The 18,413-nt window shown below is 45.0% G+C and overlaps 1 protein-coding gene across 1 annotated transcript in view; it reads left to right on the top strand.

The window, feature by feature from the left end:
- The window catches only part of AMMECR1 (AMMECR nuclear protein 1), a 164,072-nt gene that overhangs the window by 119,612 nt on the left and 26,047 nt on the right, over positions 1 to 18,413 (top strand). The window contains exon 3 of the mRNA XM_066581722.1: positions 8,089 to 8,199. Coding sequence (XP_066437819.1) covers positions 8,089 to 8,199 — 111 coding nt within the window. The remainder of the gene's footprint in view (positions 1 to 8,088; positions 8,200 to 18,413) is intronic.

Below are 18,413 nucleotides of genomic sequence, written 5' to 3'. Positions count from 1 at the left end.
CGTTGAGCGTTGTTTTGACACACCTCATCACCCATTGCAACGATGGGGTGCGTTAAAAATACGGCGTTTTTAGAAACTCCTGTGTGAGAGTGGCCTAAGGTGTATATAATAAAAGTCACTGTTTACCATGTTTTATCTACTGAAATCGCATCTCCACTGCTCTGTCTTGCTGTACACATTCCTACAACATAGTTATGTGTCTATGTTGAGCCTTTATGGAGCGGTTCTCTGTGTACAGTCTGTAGAACACAGCCCAGCAGCCAGGTTCCATCCATCAGTCTTGAGAAGATTGAGACTAAGATGTGCTCCCTGCAGGGGGAGAATACAGGATACAACTTGACATACTTTTTTACTTCAGTTTACAGTGCAACAAATTTATTAAATGTCGCACTGTTGATGAATGTGCTGCATGTTCATGTCTAGAGATGTCCCTTTGTACATTACCCCGCTACTGGGGTGAGGACAACTGCAACTGAAAAAAAACAAAAAAACACTTGCATAAAAAAAAGTGTAACTTCAGAATTCTGGCATTGCACCAGTAATAAATGTGCCCCATTGTCTCTCTGTTGCTGTATAGAACTAGAAGGCTGATATCACACAGCCCGCTTTTTACCGCAATACGCTGCAGTAATCGTGGTTACAACATTCCCGTTAAATTCAATGGGGCAGCGCGGCCTGCTCTATTTTTTTTTGCAGGTTTTAGTGCTTTTTAATGCACCTCATCACCCATCACAAGGATGGAGTGCGTTAAAAAATGTTGTAACATGCGTTTAAAAACGCTACACAAAATCGCATTGTTTTGTGAACGCATGTGAGAGTGGTCTAATAGACATTATTGAAAAAAACAACCAACTAAAGTAGAGGGGTTGTTTCTGTGAGTATACACTTACCTCCCTCCTCCATCATATACAGTTAGGGCCAGAAATATTTGGACAGTGACACAAGTTTTGTTATTTTAGCTGTTTACAAAAACATGTTCAGAAATGCAATTATATATATAATATGGGCTGAAAGTGCACACTCCCAGCTGCAATATGAGAGTTTCCACATCCAAATCGGAGAAAGGGTTTAGGAATCATAGCTCTGTAATGCATAGCCTCCTCTTTTTCAAGGGACCAAAAGTAATTGGACAATGGACTCTAAGGGCTGCAATTAACTCAGAAGGCGTCTCCCTCGTTAACCTGTAATCAATTAAGTAGTTAAAAGGTCTGGGGTTGATTCCAGGTGTGTGGTTTTGGATTTGGAAGCTGTTGCTGTGACCAGGCAACATGCGGTCAAAGGAACTCTCAATTGAGGTGAAGCAGAACATCCTGAGGCTGAAAAAAAAGAAAAAATCCATCAGAGAGATAGCAGACATGCTTGGAGTAGCAAAATCAACAGTCGGGTACATTCTGAGAAAAAAGGAATTCACTGGTGAGCTTGGGAACTCAAAAAGGCCTGGGCGTCCACGGAAGACAACGGTGGTGGATGATCGCCGCATACTTTCTTTGGTGAAGAAGAACCCGTTCACAACATCAACTGAAGTCCAGAACACTCTCAGGGAAGTAGGTGTATCTGTCTCTAAGTCAACAGTAAAGAGAAGACTCCATGAAAGTAAATACAAAGGGTTCACATCTAGATGCAAACCATTCATCAATTCCAAAAATAGACAGGCCAGAGTTAAATTTGCCGAACAACACCTCAAGAAGCCAGCCCAGTTCTGGAAAAGTATTCTATGGACAGATGAGACAAAGATCAACCTGTACCAGAATGATGGGAAGAAAAAAGTTTGGAGAAGAAAGGGAACGGCACATGATCCAAGGCACACCACATCCTCTGTAAAACATGGTGGAGGCAACGTGATGGCATGGGCATGCATGGCTTTCAATGGCACTGGGTCACTTGTGTTTATTGATGACATAACAGCGGACAAGAGTAGCCGGATGAATTCTGAAGTGTACCGGGATAAACTTTCAGCCCAGATTCAGCCAAATGCTGCAAAGTTGATTGGACGGCGCTTCACAGTACAGATGGACAATGACCCCAAGCATACAGCCAAAGCTACCCAGGAGTTCATGAGTGCAAAAAAGTGGAACATTCTGCAATGGCCAAGTCAATCACCAGATCTTAACCCAATTGAGCATGCATTTCACTTGCTCAAATCCAGACTTCAGACGGAAAGACCCACAAACAAGCAAGACCTGAAGGCTGCAGCTGTAAAGGCCTGGCAAAGCATTAAGAAGGAGGAAACCCAGCGTTTGGTGATGTCCATGGGTTCCAGACTTAAGGCAGTGATTGCCTCCAAAGGATTTGCAACAAAATATTGAAAAAAAAATATTTTGTTTGGGTTATGTTTATTTGTCCAATTACTTTTGAGCTCCTAAAATGTGGAGTGTTTGTAAAGAAATGTGTACAATTCCTACATTTTCTATCAGATATTTTTGTTCAACCCTTTAAATTAAACGTTACAATCTGCACTTGAATTCTGTTGTAGAGGCTTCATTTCAAATCCAATGCGGTGGCATGCAGAGCCCAACTCGCGAAAATTGTGTTACTGTCCAAATATTTCTGGCCCTAACTGTATGTGCGCTCTGCTAAAAACACCCTCTGTAAGGCCGGGCTCTCACAAGCAGATTTGGATTGCAGATTCTGGGATCGCCGTATGCATCGGCAATCCACGGTAGACGCGGGCATTGGAAAGCTTGCATTTTGTCCTTTTTCATTCACACTTGCGGATAAGAAAAATCGCATTATTCTCTATTTTGCCGCTAAATCAGTGCAGATGGCCTCCATTGATGTCAGTGGAAGCTGTCCGATCTGCAGCCACAATGCAATTAACATTGCGTATGGGCTGAGGGTAGCTGCGTCATTGCTAAGCGCAGGAAATGCAAATAAATGCAAATAAACAGAAAAAACTACGCATGACTGCAATACAGTAATAGCAGGTATCCTGAGTCACGGTCCGCGTTCACACCCGGAATCGGCAGCGATCCTCGCGAATGCGGAATCCGTTCGCCCATGTGAGCCTGGCCTTAGGGTAGCATCACACCTAAAATTTTACTTTCCTGCTCTGTGTACAGAACCGAATGACGCTGAACAGACCCTATTGACTATATAATGGGGTCCGTTCAGTTTCCAGTCAGCTGCCCGGCTTTTAGATGGAAGAAAGAGCACCGCATGCCTGACTTTTTCCTTCAGTATTTTTAACCGGATCAAGGTACTAATGACCACCTGTCTGTCTGTGAGTGAGTTACATGCTCCACCTAAGATCACATGACGACTGTGACGTCATCACAAGTCCTGTAAGCACACGGCTGCTGTCCGCCTAGGTGTTCGTTAGTATTCCATAGCAACTGAGGCTGCGGGGGTTTGTAGGGAATACTAACGAACACCTACAGCAGCTGTGTGCTTACGGACCTGTGATTTAACAGTCATGGGATCAGTCACCTGTGTGGGAGGAGTACGGGGTCACATGACCAGGGGGTGATCAGTGTGTGCAGGACTGTACTGTGCTGCTTTTGATCCCTGCTTTATGAAGAATGTAAGTAGCAGAGCTGTGTGTGTGACACGCATGTAGCAGAGCTGTGCACCACCAGAAACACTAGTACTACATAATTTCCTACTAATTACTAGTCTGTGACAGAACCTCCGACTGGTGATTCCAGTACAGATATAAAACCATCCTTAATCAGGCTTTTTAGTGGTTGTTAGAATCCAGTATCTCCACTACTCTGGCACAGCGCAGTGATGCAGGCACCATACAGCAGCAGGGGGCTCCTTTTCTTAAGTTGGTGCATGAATAGTCTTGAAAACTGACAGCTACAAATTATCCTTAATATTTCCTCTCCTAATGACCAAAAAAAGGTGGCGGTGTCACCCAGGTGGATTCTCTTCCCTGAACATGACTTTTGCATATTCTGGTGTAGTATGTGTTACCGGCCCTGTCACATTGGAGAAGATACAATGTGGGAGCCTCTGATACAATGTGACACGGCCTGACTCAGCAGCCATAGACGGCACTCGCACAAGAAAGTAATCCAGGCCATAGCATGAATCCGAACTAAAATAACTTCCAGATGTCTTGTTTTTGACCTATTATGGTGTACGGATGGAGCGGGAGTTTCTACCCTGAAACACCCAACGCCCTACTATAAGGCAGAATACACGGCCGCCCTTGTGGTCACCGACCAGCCATGCGTCTTTATGTTGCTGTATCAATGGGGTTTCCTTCTAGGTAATCTCATCTATCCAACCATGCAGACTTCTGTCATTCAGGGTCCGTGGAAAGCCGGCAGCACTAATTAACGTTAAAGTGCCAGCGGGTCTCATGGATGGCGCCTGTGCAGCAGTTTGGTTTCTAGTATGTTTGCGGTACAATCTCTCTGGTGCGCAGCGTTTACCTCGCTTCACCTTTTATACTGTAATTAATATTAAACTAGGAGCGGCTGATGCGCTCTCGCTGTTTCCTGCATTATTCAGCAACGGCCCAGCAAATATGCAGACTTGCTTGCAGAATGTCACTTCTCATTGTGTTTCATGTCATCCATTAAACCCAATTATGCCGTCTGTCCTCCATCAGTCTGCGCTCAGTTTTGTAATGCAGTTTTTCTTATTTGTGTATGTGTGTACAGATCAGCCACAGCATTAACCTCTTAATGACCAACAAGACACCTTTTTAAAGGCTGCTGTTAAAGAGCTTATTCTGCATTGTGCGGCCACTCTGGCCACCACCTTTTAGGCCATCCGGTGACCTAGATGCATGATCGGACACTGGGGAACCCCTCTGCAGTCAGGTCTGTTAACCTAGAAGACCACCACGGGGCTGTCTGTTGGGGCACAACAAGTCCTAGTGACACAGATCATGTATTGGCATACAGAAGTAGTCCAATGCGGAAGTTTAAAATAAACACACAAAATAGCCATCCCTTAACCCTTTCCAATCCAATTTGTATCCTGGTTTTCCTAGGGGGCTTACTCTTTTTCAGCCGTTATACCACGGCGCTATCTGCTGGCTAAAGCCAGTACTGCATGAGGTGACACGTTGGATAGACTCCGACAGCAGAGAGGCTGGCAATATACAGTAAGAGAACCCAGACGGACGTCTTCCAACATCAGAGCTGTACAGCCTTAAATCATAATGTCTTCAGATGTCACAGTGGATTGGAAAGGGTTAAAGGGAATCTGTCAGCCGCTGTGCTGAAGAGCTGAAGCGAGATGTGGTTGTCATAACCCTTTCCTCGACACTCCCCCGTTGCCTGCTTGCTTGCATCCTGCAGACTACATAGATGCACGCACAGAACAGGAATGATCATTCTTTGTATAGCGCCAACTTATTCCACAGCGCTTAACTCCAGGAACGGGACTAATTTTCTCATTATGTGCAAGAGCACAAGTAGTTTGCGGGATGCATGCAACTGCGCCTTTGCAAGCGGACAGCAGGGAACGCAGAGGAAGGTAAGTGTGGTCACATCCCCCATTCACACTTCAGCTTCTATGAGCCCATAACCTTTGTTTTTAGATGTTCTAGTAGCTGACAGATTCCATTTAATGAGAATGACCTGTAAAATTAGTTAGAAAAAAAAATAAAAATCGTATAGTATACAGTATGCGTACTATATAGATTACAGCAAAAAGATACCCGGTGCGCTTACCATAGTGCCAGGGTCATACGTCTGTAGCCTGGCTATACAAAGATGACAGAATCACAATAGAAGGCTTCACAGGAGGGATTCAATTGCGCAAGATTTGTGCGTCGCAAGGCATGCACATGGGGGATTCTGGACTGGAATACCCAGGGAGGGTAGCAAAATTGAAGTTATTCACCCTGTAAAAAAGACGGCTAAGGGGCGATCAAATAACTATGTATACATACATTAGGGGACAATACAAGGATGTCTCCCATGATCTGTTTATACCCAGGACTGCGACGGTAACAAGAGGGCATCTGCTACGTCTAGAAGAAAGCAGGTTTCATCACCAACATAGAAGGGGGTTCTTTACTGTAAGAGCAGTGAGACTGTGGAACTCTCTGCCTGAGGACATGGTGATGGCAAAATCCATAGAGGAGTTTAAGAGGGGACTAGATGTCTTTCTAGAGTGTTCTGATATTACAGGCTATAGACATTAGGTGACCACCAGCAGGTTGTTGATCCGGGTCTTACAGACCGGTAGGAACTATCAAAGGTTGATCCAGGGATTGTTCTGACTGCCATTATGGAGTCGGGAAGGAATTTTATTTTCCCCTCAAAATTGTTTTTTCTTTTTGCCTTCCTCTGGATCAAACAGGGTGGAAACGGGCTGAAGTGGATGGATGTGTTTTTTCAGCCATGAATACTACCGTGTTTCCCCGAAAATGGATCCTACCCCGATAGTAAGACCTATCAGGTTTTCGGGGGGCTTGAAATATAAGGCCTTCCCTGAAAATAGAACCCGTCTCAGGTGCCCCAAAAATGTAAAAAAAAAATCAACTCACCTGGTCCACTGCGTCCCGATGGTCTCTTGCGGCACTGCGGCAAATGGCTGAGTCCTCCCTGTCTGCCTGCTCAACTTCTTTCTGGCGATGGGACTTTGAATACCCTGTCTCCATCAAAGCGAGCGCTGTGATTGGCTAATCGCAGCGCTGGCAGACAATCACAGCCATTCAGTAACGGACGAGCCCTTAGAGTGATATTTATGTATGAAGCTGAACAATTGTGGACTGGGAGGTGCAGGCCGACCCCAATAGTAGAAGAAAAAATAGGCCAGTACTCCAACTTGGCCAATTATGAAAGTGATGTCCTTTATTCACCCCATAGAAGCTGCTCACAAGTGCGCCCCCTCATGGCAGTGACATCACTCAGCAGATAGCCTAAACCATTTCTGAACAAGTTATTTTTCAGTTGAACCCCTTAAGGCCCATTTAGACACAACGACTATCGCTCAAAATTTTCTCAAAAACAGTCTTTTGAGCGATAATCGTTGTCTAAATATGCCCATCTTTTACTGTTTGGCTGAACGACTGTTTTCAGTTCTGCTTGTCAACAGTCGTTCAGCAGAATGGCTAGTAAGCAGGACCACAGGCTGTGTTCTGCCAGGGGACTGCTTAGAACAGCTGATTGCTTTGTCTAGGAAATTGATGTATACTGCAGTCACATCTGGATTTTTAGGTGTTTGGACTGCCCCCTTTTTACCATCCTGATGCCCTGAGTGTTGGCATGTCCTGTTTCTGTGCCCAAATTAACATACAGGACCTGTGAGATTTTACAATTTCTATATCAAGTAAAGGCATAATTTAAAGCAGCTGAGCCCTGATGTAAAATCTGAAATCGGGCCCCCCAACTGTGATGCTTCAAAGCAGGCAGCTCTGCTCCCACTGTAGTGGCCAAGTTTGGTATTGCAGCCATTAAACTGAATGGAATCTTTGCTTGTAATACCTAGCCTGGCCACTGCAGTGTGTAGGGAGCTGTCCCATTTGAGGTCAATGGGATTGCGTAAATATGCAGTCAGTGTGCATGATACACGTGTAGTTGCACTTGAAATCTATAAATCTGTTTGGACATGTAAAAAAAAAACCTGTGCGCTAATACGTGTGCAAAAAAACCCTCAAAAAACAGGGCCAGCTACGTAGGGACCAAAAGCTGCATACGATCATGTGAATGAGCCCCAAGCAAGCGGCATAAAACCTCCATGAACTGTTGCAAAAGGTTTTTAAATAAAGTTGTAGTTTTTTTTCTATTTGCAACAGTTCATGGGGTTTTTTTTTGCAGATTACTTACCTTTTTCAGTACCAAACACTCGAATGGAGCATGTGATCCCTTTTTTTGGGGACCCCAATAATGCTAGTGTGTATGAGCAAGCGTACCAGTCTACATAGAAGCATGGAGACCTGGCATTGAAAACCTAGGTAGTGGCGCAGGTAATGGCGGCGCTGGTGGCAAGGGGCAGGATGTACCTGTAGCCCCTCTGCAGTGTATTGTGGGATCTAGTGGGGGGATATATAAGCCACGTTATGTGTAGTATCAGTCTGATACGGTGATGTCCCCTCTACTATATGCTGCGTTGTGTGTCATATATACTTCTAAACAAGCAGAAGTTTTAGTAAATGTGCTTTTTTTCTCTTTCTTTTGCAAGCCCACTGTTTGTAACATGGAAGATTGGACGGGACAAAAGGCTGCGTGGATGCATAGGAACCTTTTCTGCCATGAACCTGCATTCTGGTCTCAGGGAGTACACACTTACCAGGTAACTCCGAGTCACTCCTTGGCTTTTCCTCTATACAGTTTTCCCATGATTGACGCCTATATCGTATCAGAAACCAGTTGTTCCCCTGTCTCCTGTAGACCTAAGTAGAAGTGGACTGTGCTTGATCAAACAGTCTGCTTTGGACGGGCCATGAACTTCAGTTCTTGGGGGATCCTTATGCTTGGACCCCCACCAATCAGATGTAGCTTATTAAGTTGCGATGCTGTAAATGTTAATTCTGGAAAGGAAAACTTTTAAAGGAATGTAATATTAGGCAAAAGGAAATTGGGAAGCATCCATTACAACGTTGACGAGGCCAGTCCAAAACTTTTAACGGAGTTGTCCAAGATTGTTAAAAAAAAAAAATGTGTTCTCTAGAAACGGTGCGGGGCTTGTTCATGGACGGTCTGGTATAACGGCGCAGCCCCATCCAAGTGAATGGACTGCAAGACCAGTTGTCGGCCATGGATCAGTCAGGCACGCTTTCTCGAAAAAACTTGACTCTCTAATGCTAGTCACTAGAGATGAGCGAGCATACTCGGTAAGGCGATATACTCGAGAGAGCATCACCTTTTTCGAGTACCTGCTGGCTCGTTCCTGAAGATTCGTGGGGGGGAGCCGGGGGTTGCAGAGGGGATGGGGGGAGAGAGAGGGATCTCTCTCTCCTCGCCCAGCGCCGACCCCCATGCCCCCCCCCCCCTGAATCTTCAGGGACGAGCCAGCAGGTACTCGAAAAAGGCGATGCTCTCTCGAGTATATCGCCTTAGCAAGTATGCTCGCTCATCTCTACTGGTCACAGCTGTCTCTCCCAGATAGGTCACCTCTTATGTGTGGGGAACATAACATCAGACATGCTTTATATGACCCATGGGCATTAGTATGGAGTTAGGACCATTTTGAAGCAAACTGCCTCCGTTCTGGTAAGGTTTTGCACAAGGTGTTGTAACGTGTATGTGGGTACTTGTGCCCGTTCAGCCAATGGAGCATTTGTGGGCTCATGCATTGATGGTGGACAACATTCAAGTTCATCATAAAGGTGTTCGATGGACTTGAGGTCAAGACTCTGTGCGGGTCACTCGCGGTCCTACACCCAAATAATCAAACCATGTCTTTCTGGTCTTTACTATGGACAGGGGCACACTTATGCGGGGCAAGACCTTCCCCAAACTGTTACAAAGTTGGAAACCTCCAATGTCTAATGTCTGTGTAAGCTGTAGCATTAACATCACTCTTCACAGGTAATAGGGGGCCTAGCCCAAACCCTATCAGCCCCATAGCATTATCCTTCCTCCACCAAACGTCACATTATGCATTTGAGAAGTAGCTTTTTCAGGGTATCTGCCAAACCCGTAGTCATGCATTAGTCTACTAGATGGGGAAATGTGATTAACCCCTTAAACCTCCAGGACTCACATTTAAACCATGAAGGTTTGGGGTTTCAGTGGAAGGGGTATCGTGGGCCGATCCCGCCCCATACAGTGCGGGTGCTGGCTGTTTCTTACAGCTGAGACGCCCCTGCAACAACTCCCAATCTAAATGCCATATTTACAATATATGATGTAAAGAAAACAGAATAAATAACATATTTGGTGTCGACTAGGTCCATAAAAGTAAGATCTAACAATATAACACATTACTTACCCCTCATGGTAAATGTCAGGGAGAAAAGTCATATTTGTGCGGCTTTTTTTTTTTTTTTTGGCCTTTGTCTCCAAGAAGAAACTTAATAAAAAGCAATCCTAATTTAGCCCTCGCACAAAAAGTTATGGCTGCAGAATTTCTTTTTTCAAAAGATTTAATTTTTTTTTTTTTAAAGTAGTACCTCAAAAAGCAAATGTGATGTAGAAAGAAATAAACAAAAATGGAAAAACCAAAAAAGGGGGTGGGATTTAAGGCTTTAAACACCCCAAAGAATCCTCCTCCAGAGTCCATGCTTTATACCACATGGTACTGCTCGATCATTGAAACCTAGTAGTTCACAATGCGTAATTTTGCTGATGTCCCTTCTAGAGGTAGTGTTGACCTCCCTAGTGAGCAGCACAATATGCTTCAGCACTCAGCAGCCACGCTCTGTCAGTTTGCATAGTCTCGCACTATGTGGCTGAGCCGTCGCTCTAGACGCTTCCACTGCACAATAAGAGGGCTTAGTTTACCGGATTCGATCTGACAGATCAAGAAATTCACAAAGCACTTGTGGTAAGGGGGCATCCTGTGACACTGCACATTTAAGTACATTGAGCTTTTCAGTTTTTTATTTCCAGTGCTTGTCTATAGAGATTGCATGGATGTGGCTAAAACACCTGAACTCCGTATCCAGGATGGGTGTGCCGTGTACCTGACCCACTGCTCTCTAAGGCCATATCTACACAGCCGAGGAGTCACGTCTGAGCATCTTGGGCGCGTATTGCACAGAACACAGATACCCCGTCCGTGTGATGTGGGTAACTCCGCACATTAGCATGTAGAACTCTCAAGACTTGCACAAAAATAGGATATGCTGTGAGTTTTCCATCTTGCGGCATCGCTGCAAAAGAAAAATCCCCTCTGTAATTACATCCATTGCAAGCGATGGGTTCTATTTTCGTGCAAGTTCTGTGTGTCTCATGATGCACCAAAGGGAGATGGAACAATAGCTCTGCAGTACTACCTTATGGAAGGCAACATTCCTGTAAATCAATGTTAGACTCTTTATACAAGCCTTGTAATAGGGACTGGGAATTGTTACAAAGCTTGTATAAAGAGTCTTACAATAACTTGCAGGAGTGCTGCCTTCCAATAGGTGGTGCTGCAGAGGTGGTATTCCATCTCCCTTATTTGCATATTACCCAGAGGAGCATGAATGTTCTTATAAGTCTCCTCCCTCACTTTTCGGTGCTCTCCCTAATGAGAATAGGTAGCATTCCTGATCACAATGCACAAAACACATGCGAGCATATTCGCCATGTAAATACGGCCACGTGTACGTGCGCACAACCCAAATGATGCCTGCTGCAGTCCGAACAAAGTGAGCTTCGTCAGCCAATTTTTATCTGATGTGTATGAACAGCGTAAGGCTAATTTTCCACGAGTGAGTGTGATATTGGGCCATGAAACGTAGCCTGATATCGCACTTGCCAACATGCGATTTTACCGCGGATGCGAAGTGTTTTTGTATCAAAACCGCCTCACATCACTTTGGGGAAGTAGCGATCCACTGCTCATAAGTTTCAATGGGAAATATCACACCGTGCGTTGCGTCGCCAGGGCACGTCCAATGGTAGAACTTGCTGTGATTATTTTTTTCCCTGGCATCGTTATGTGGGAAAACATCATAGAATGGTAGAGTTGGAAGGGTCCTCCGAGGTCATCAGGTCCTTCGGGGTCATCTGGCCAACCTCCTTCCCTGCTCAGTGCAGGATTCACCAAATCATCCCAGACAGATGTCTATCCAGCCTTCGTTTGAACACTTCCATTGAAGGAGAACTCGCCACTTCCTGTGGCAACCTGTTCCACTCATTCATCACCCTCACTGGCTAATATCTAATCTGTGCCTCCTCCCTTTCAGTTTCATCCCATTGCTTCTAGTCTTTCCTTGTGCAAATGAGAATAGGGCTGATCCCTCAGTACTGTGACAGCCCTTCAGATATTTGTAGACCGCTATTAAGTCTCCTCTCAGCCTTCTCTCTGCAAGCTAAACATTCCCAGATCCTTTAACCGTTCCTCATAGGACATTATTTGTAGACCGATCACCATCTTGGTAATTCTTTTCTGAACTTGCTCTAATTTGGCTGTCTTTTTTTTTTTTAATTGGGGTGCCCAGAACTGGCCACAGTATTCCAGCTGAGGTCTGACTAAGGAAGAGTAGATGGGGATAATTGTCTCACGTGATCTAGACTCTATGCTTCTCTTAATACATACCAGAGATGTATTTGCCTTTTTTGCTGCTGCATCACATTGTTGACTCATGTTCAGTCTATGATCTATTAGTATACCCAAGTCTTTCTCACATGTGCTGCTGCTTAGCCCAGTTCCTCCCATTCTGTATGTCCTTTTTTTCATTTTTCTTGCCCAGATGTAGGACTCAGAATGGTATTTAACAAGGAGAAATGCAGTTAGTTGCCACCCACTGTTCAAGCTTTTCTAGATCTTTTTGAATACTCTCCCTCTTTTCCCTAGTGTTAGCTATCTCTTCTAGCTTTGTTTCTTCGGCAAATTTGATCAGTTTCCCATCAATTCCCTCCTCCAGATCATTTATAAAAATGTTGAACAACACTGGGCCTAGGACAGAGCCTTGTGGTACCCCACTTGATACATTCTTCCACTTTGATGTGCAGCCATTTATGACCACTCTTTAAGTGCAATCACTCAGCCAGTTGTGAATCCACCTAACAGTTGCCTTCCTAATCCCATATTTGGTCATTTTTTAAAATAAGTATGGTATGAGATACTTTGTCAAATGCTTTACTAAAGTCAAGATAAACTATATCCACCACATTTCCCTGATCAACCCAGTCAGTGACTCTGTCATAGAAGGAAATTAGATTAGAACCAATCAGCGCCATCGCTTCCTGGAGGCTTGATTCATGAATCCCGTAACCAGGAAGTGATCTCCTGTGGGCGGCCGAGGACTGCAATAACCATGCTGGAGCTCTGGAGAGCAGCGGGAGGGACCTGACCCGAGCCTGCTAGGTAAATATAATAAGATATCCCCAATAATAAGACTTAGTGCCTCTTTTGGGACAAAAAGCAATATAAGACAGTCTTATTTTCAGGGAAACACGGTACATACTGCTGAGACTCTGCTCAGCCACAGCTGCCATTAGCCACATGATCTTGCCGACCTTATTGGCAAGATCATGCTTCTGTTGGCAGCTGCAGGGGTCTCAGCCGCAAGCTGGTACCTGTACGTAAGAACGCAGTCTTAGGATCTGTTCACACACTGCAGATTTGCTGTGCATTTTCCACAGCTGAAAATCCACAGTGGCACATCTGTACCAAATGGTGCCAATTTTCGTGTGGATTTGCCATGAATTTCACCCTTCATTTGATGGAGTGATCTCCACGGTAAAAATCTGCAGCATAAATTTACTCCAGCAATTTTCTTTCTCCCTAGCTCAAGAATGGGATTTCTAAAAATCCATCCACAATGGTGGTGATACTGTAAATACTGTGCATTTACATAGCTGATTCCGCACACACAAAAAAAAAATACAAAGGAAAAATGATCCACAAATATAAGTATATTATAAAAGGTTGTAGGTTCAATCCCCGCTTGGTTCAGGTAGCCGGCTTAAAGGGGTTGTCCCGCGGCAGCAAGTGGGTCTATACACTTCTGTATGGCCATATTAATGCACTTTGTAATATACATTGTGCATTAATTATGAGCCATACAGAAGTTATAAAAAGTTTTTTACTTACCTGCTCCGTTGCTGGCGTCCTCGTCTCCATGGTGCCGACTAATTTTCGCCCTCCGATGGCCAAATTAGCCGCGCTTGCGCAGTCCGGGTCTTCTGCTTTCTTCTATGGAGCCTTTCGTGCAGGATGCCGGCTCCGTGTAGCTCCGCCCCGTCACGTGCCGATTCCAGCCAATCAGGAGGCTGGAATCGGCAATGGACCGCACAGAAGAGCTGCGGTCCACGGAAGAAGAGGATTCCGGCGGCCATCTTCACAGGTAAGTATAGAAGTCACCGGAGCGCGGGGATTAAGGTAAGCGCTCCGGTAAGCTTTCTGTACGTCCCTGCATCGGGGTTGTCTCGCGCCGAACGGGGGGGGGGGGGGGGGGTTGGAAAAAAAAAAACCCGTTTCGGCGCGGGACAACCCCTTTAAGGTTGACTCAACCTTCCATCCTTCCGAGGTCAGTAAAATGATTACCCAGCTAGCTGTGGGGTAATAAATAATAAAAATTTACCTGAAAGCGCTGCAGAATAAGTTGGCGCTCTACAAATAGCAAGTCCCTTTTCCCTTTATATTAGTACAAAATGGATAAAAACATAAAAATAAGAATTCAATCATGACGACTGCCAAACGAAGGGTTAAAAAATGTAAAAAGAAAAATCAAAGGTAATTCATTAATTCATTAAAGTACTACAGTTGGCGGACCCCCAACGCATGTTTCACGCTAGTCCTTTCTCAATGGAGTGAAGCCGCCTCTGAGACGTCATTCTCTGACTCGGATGACACCGGGCCGGATGGTCCGCTAATTGCCGTGGATCCTGAGCGGCGCGCCCCCGGCGATCGGCTATTGATGACCTTTGCTGAGGACAGGTCATCAATGGCATTTGCCCAGATAACCTTTTACTACATGTTGTTCTTTTAATGAAGGGCCGTCTTCAAAGCTAATTTATTGCAGAATGTGACGTGAATGAAATGTATTATTAGTCTGAACATTGAATCCGTTTAGTCAACGAATTTTGACTCTCTAGCTCAATATACGCTTTTCCTAGAACTTCATGATCTGTTTACTGGATAGCTTGATTAACCCCTTAACACCACAGGACGTAAGTTTATATTCTGGCAGGGTGGTAGTGAACGCAACAGTGAGCCTGTGATTTCCTGCAGCGGGAAACGGCTGTGACTAATAGCTGGCACCCCGCTGCAACAGCAGGGATCGGTGAGAACACGATACCCGCTCTTGATCCCTTACATGCCTAGATCAATGTACATCGCGGTACGTAAAATGCTTAGAGGGAGCGCACTGCCTCTGACATCATCAGCCATCTGTGATGTAAGCAGCTGGACGCCATACACTAGTATCCAGGCCTGCTATGGCCAGTGATCGCTATTGTGAGTACAATAATGTATTGCAGTACATAAGTGATTGGAGCTTTTAGGGTGGGGTCACACGGGGCGGAATTCCAGCGGAATTCTCGCGGACTGACCGTAGCAAAAAACCGTGAGAATTCCGCTGGAAAAGAGCAGCCTCAAAGCCCGCGGGGTTTGGAGCGGTTTCATCGTCGGCATTCTGAGGCTGCTGCTGAAAAGAGAAAAGAATTAACATGCTGCGCAATTGAATTCTGCGCCGCATGTCAGTGTTTGTGTGGCTTGGCCGCAGCGTGTGGACGAGATTTTTGCAAAATTTTGTCCACTTTGTTGGCTAATCCCAGGATTAGGAGCCGCGGGCGGAATCGCCATGTGGACTTTCCACACTGAAATTCCACGGCAATTCCGCCCCGTGTGAACCCAGCCTTATGGTTCCAGTCCTCTATAGGAACAAAACAATCTACTCAAAAAAAACCCCAAAAACTTGATAAGTGATCAAAAAAGCCGTGTATAACCCAAAATGATATCAATAAAATCTACAGCTAGCCACGCAAAAAACAAGCCCTCACATAACTGCATCCAGGAAAAAATAAGAGTTATTGAAAATTGAATGCAACGATGTAAAAACTTTTTTTTTTAAAGGGTTTATTTTCAAAAGTGGAAAAACCTAAAACAAATTAATTTGGTGTTTAATTGTACCAACCCACAAAAAAAAATTAGCATTTGTGCCGCATGTTTAATGTTTAAAAAAATGGCAGCCCTCCCCAAAAAATTGTTTTACAATACATTATATGTACCCAAAAATGGTACCAATAAAAATCACAGTTTGCCACGCCAAAAACAAGCCCTCATACGGCCGTGTTGACGGAAAAATAGTTATGGCTTTTGAAAAGTGGGGATGAAAATCCCCCCCCCCCCAAAAAATATCACATGCTTATGGCGAGAATAGGCCGTGTCCTTAAGGGGTTAAAGGGAACTTGTTATCAAATATACCATCTCTGAACTACCGCCATAATGTTATATATAAGATGGTCATAACTTTCTACAAGTGTGATAGAGATGGGCCTTGCAGCATGAAAGAAAAATACTTATAAAGCAGCGCATTGCTTGGGAATAGTCATGTGGAGGCGGTCCTGGGGTGCACAGGTGAGCCGAGCCTAGTACTCCACACCTCACTGCGCCGCATTCTCCTGGGGTCGGCTTGTAATGGCAGGATTGGATACAACTGAGACCGGGATTGCCCACACAACTCCTCAGCTGCATGCCTGCTGTCCTGGGGCCATATTTGACTTTGTTCCTTCCTTCACTCCAAATATTGAGTCACTTGAACAATCATGTCACCTGCACCCCAGGAACATCTACAGAATCCACCCTGTGCCCGCCACTACACTGGTGCCGCCACCCTGTGCTCGCCACTACACGGAGAGTTTCTCGGCCGCGTAAGAAGCAACCTTAGTGCTTGCATAGATATACCCCGTTTTGTTTCTGTGACCTGCGAGCGATTATCCTTTAAATGTTTGCAGTAGATCTATATATACACGATAGGCCTGGTACACCGATTCGGTCACTATGAGTGTGCACACCAACTACACAGATGGAGGTCGCCCTCACTGACGGTTAGTCACTTGTTCTGGTGCCCTTTGTGGAGGATCTTCCTCCGTGGAGCACTCGCAGCCTCTGTCTGTCCTGCAGCTTGCAGCCTCCTAACGGCGTGTTCAGTCACACAGTTTGCTCTGTAGCTATATCCTGCCTTCTGCTTCCGGGCAGCAGTCAGACGCTGCAGGCCTCCGTGTTTCCACTCTCATCCAGACAGCGCCTCTCGCTGCCGCTCACACTTCCTGCACTGCTGTTGGGACAGTTACCAAGTCTTACGTCTTTCAGGACCTGTGGAGGGACAGGCTCAAAGGTCCTTCTCCACTATCCGCTATGCTTAGGCCGGCTTCACACGAGCGTACACGGGACCCCTGTTTTCGAGACCCCACAGATCAGCAAGTTATCCCCTATCCTGTTAATGGGTATAACGTATAATTGTGGTATAACCCCTTTTAAACCTATATATAGATAACACAGAATCATTAACAATAGGTGAGGGTCACACCTTACCACGTCCCCTCCCTGCAGAACGTCACAGAGCATTCCTAGAACACGCTCCCACAAAAGCCATCTGCAAACCACAGGTGGCCCATAAGGCTGCTGTAAAGCCTATTTGAGTGCTCTTAACCCCGTAATCATACAGAAAAAAAAATGTAAAAATCAGTCCAAACAGAAACCCATTGGGTAGGGAAAAAAAAGTTTCAGTATTTGCTTTTAATTAATGAAGTATGTGAAACATTGACATTACTGGCTTGTTTGCTTAGTTACAGGCCCGCACCTGCTGCACCCCTCTATCCTCAAGACAGAACTTATTTCCTCTACCTTCCTACAGCCTATATGGTTTTCCCTTCCATGGTACTAGGTGGTGATGGAACTCTTAACCAGTGCGGATATACTGACTACTACACGATACTGATTCTGACATGCCAGCTTTGAACCCAAGACCCCAGTGCTGCGTGGCAACAGTGCTAAACACTAAGCCCCCCTGCTGCCCTATATTATGGGTTTCCACAATTGTATAATGTCTAATTGTCCTTAAATTTTGAGCCACGGCTCAGTCTTCATGTTAGAATGGAACATGTTGCAAAGAGTTGATGGTTAACCCTTTCCGATCAGTTTCCCTGCCACCCCCACACTCCCCAATTCTTATATACTATGGGTGGGGAAGCGTGTTGTAGATTCCTTGGAATTACTCAACAGAAACACAGAAAAATGTCATGATGATTTTTTTTAAGCAATTTTTTTCAAAAATTAAGCGTGCGTTATAAGTGTTTCACAGCGAGAAGATAATTTGTAATAATCCCGTAAACATATGCGTATTGATATTGCATACATTTACATTATAAAACTATTCATTTCTAATTTCTCTAATAGATATCTCTGTAATAGTGTCATACAGAGGCATCCTACAACTGCATACAATGTGTATAGGGTATGTTTTGAACACTATCCTGGACAGAGCTCCAATGTCGGAGCTCTCTTCTGCATAGTGTTAGCTCCCACACCGGGCGAGGTCCGACACGTTTTGTATGCAGGGAAGAGATCCGGCACTAGGTTGGAAAGGGTTAAATGAGTTTTCCTGTTATCCGTACCGGGATACACAGGGTCCAACCCCTGTGTAGTGGCAGGCGCATGTAATTGCAGGCATGGCTCCCGTTGATTTCAATGAGACTGCAGCCTACCGTTCAAAACCGGTAACTACACCGGATTAGAGCAGCGGCTTCCACTCCAATCCCCAGTAAATCCCGGTATGTACAGCGGACGCTGTCTGGAAAACCCCTTTAATATGTATTAAGGGTACGTTCCAACTCCTTTTGGCGTAAATCGCTCCTCGATGCCCTACACTACTTGCATTGAGGTTGTATCTTGTCATTGCAATGCAA

The sequence above is a fragment of the Eleutherodactylus coqui genome, chromosome 10, assembly GCF_035609145.1.
Source record: "Eleutherodactylus coqui strain aEleCoq1 chromosome 10, aEleCoq1.hap1, whole genome shotgun sequence".
NCBI lineage: Eukaryota > Metazoa > Chordata > Amphibia > Anura > Eleutherodactylidae > Eleutherodactylus > Eleutherodactylus coqui.
Note: the sequence above shows the minus strand (reverse complement) of the source record. Positions and strands in the feature narration are given on the sequence as shown.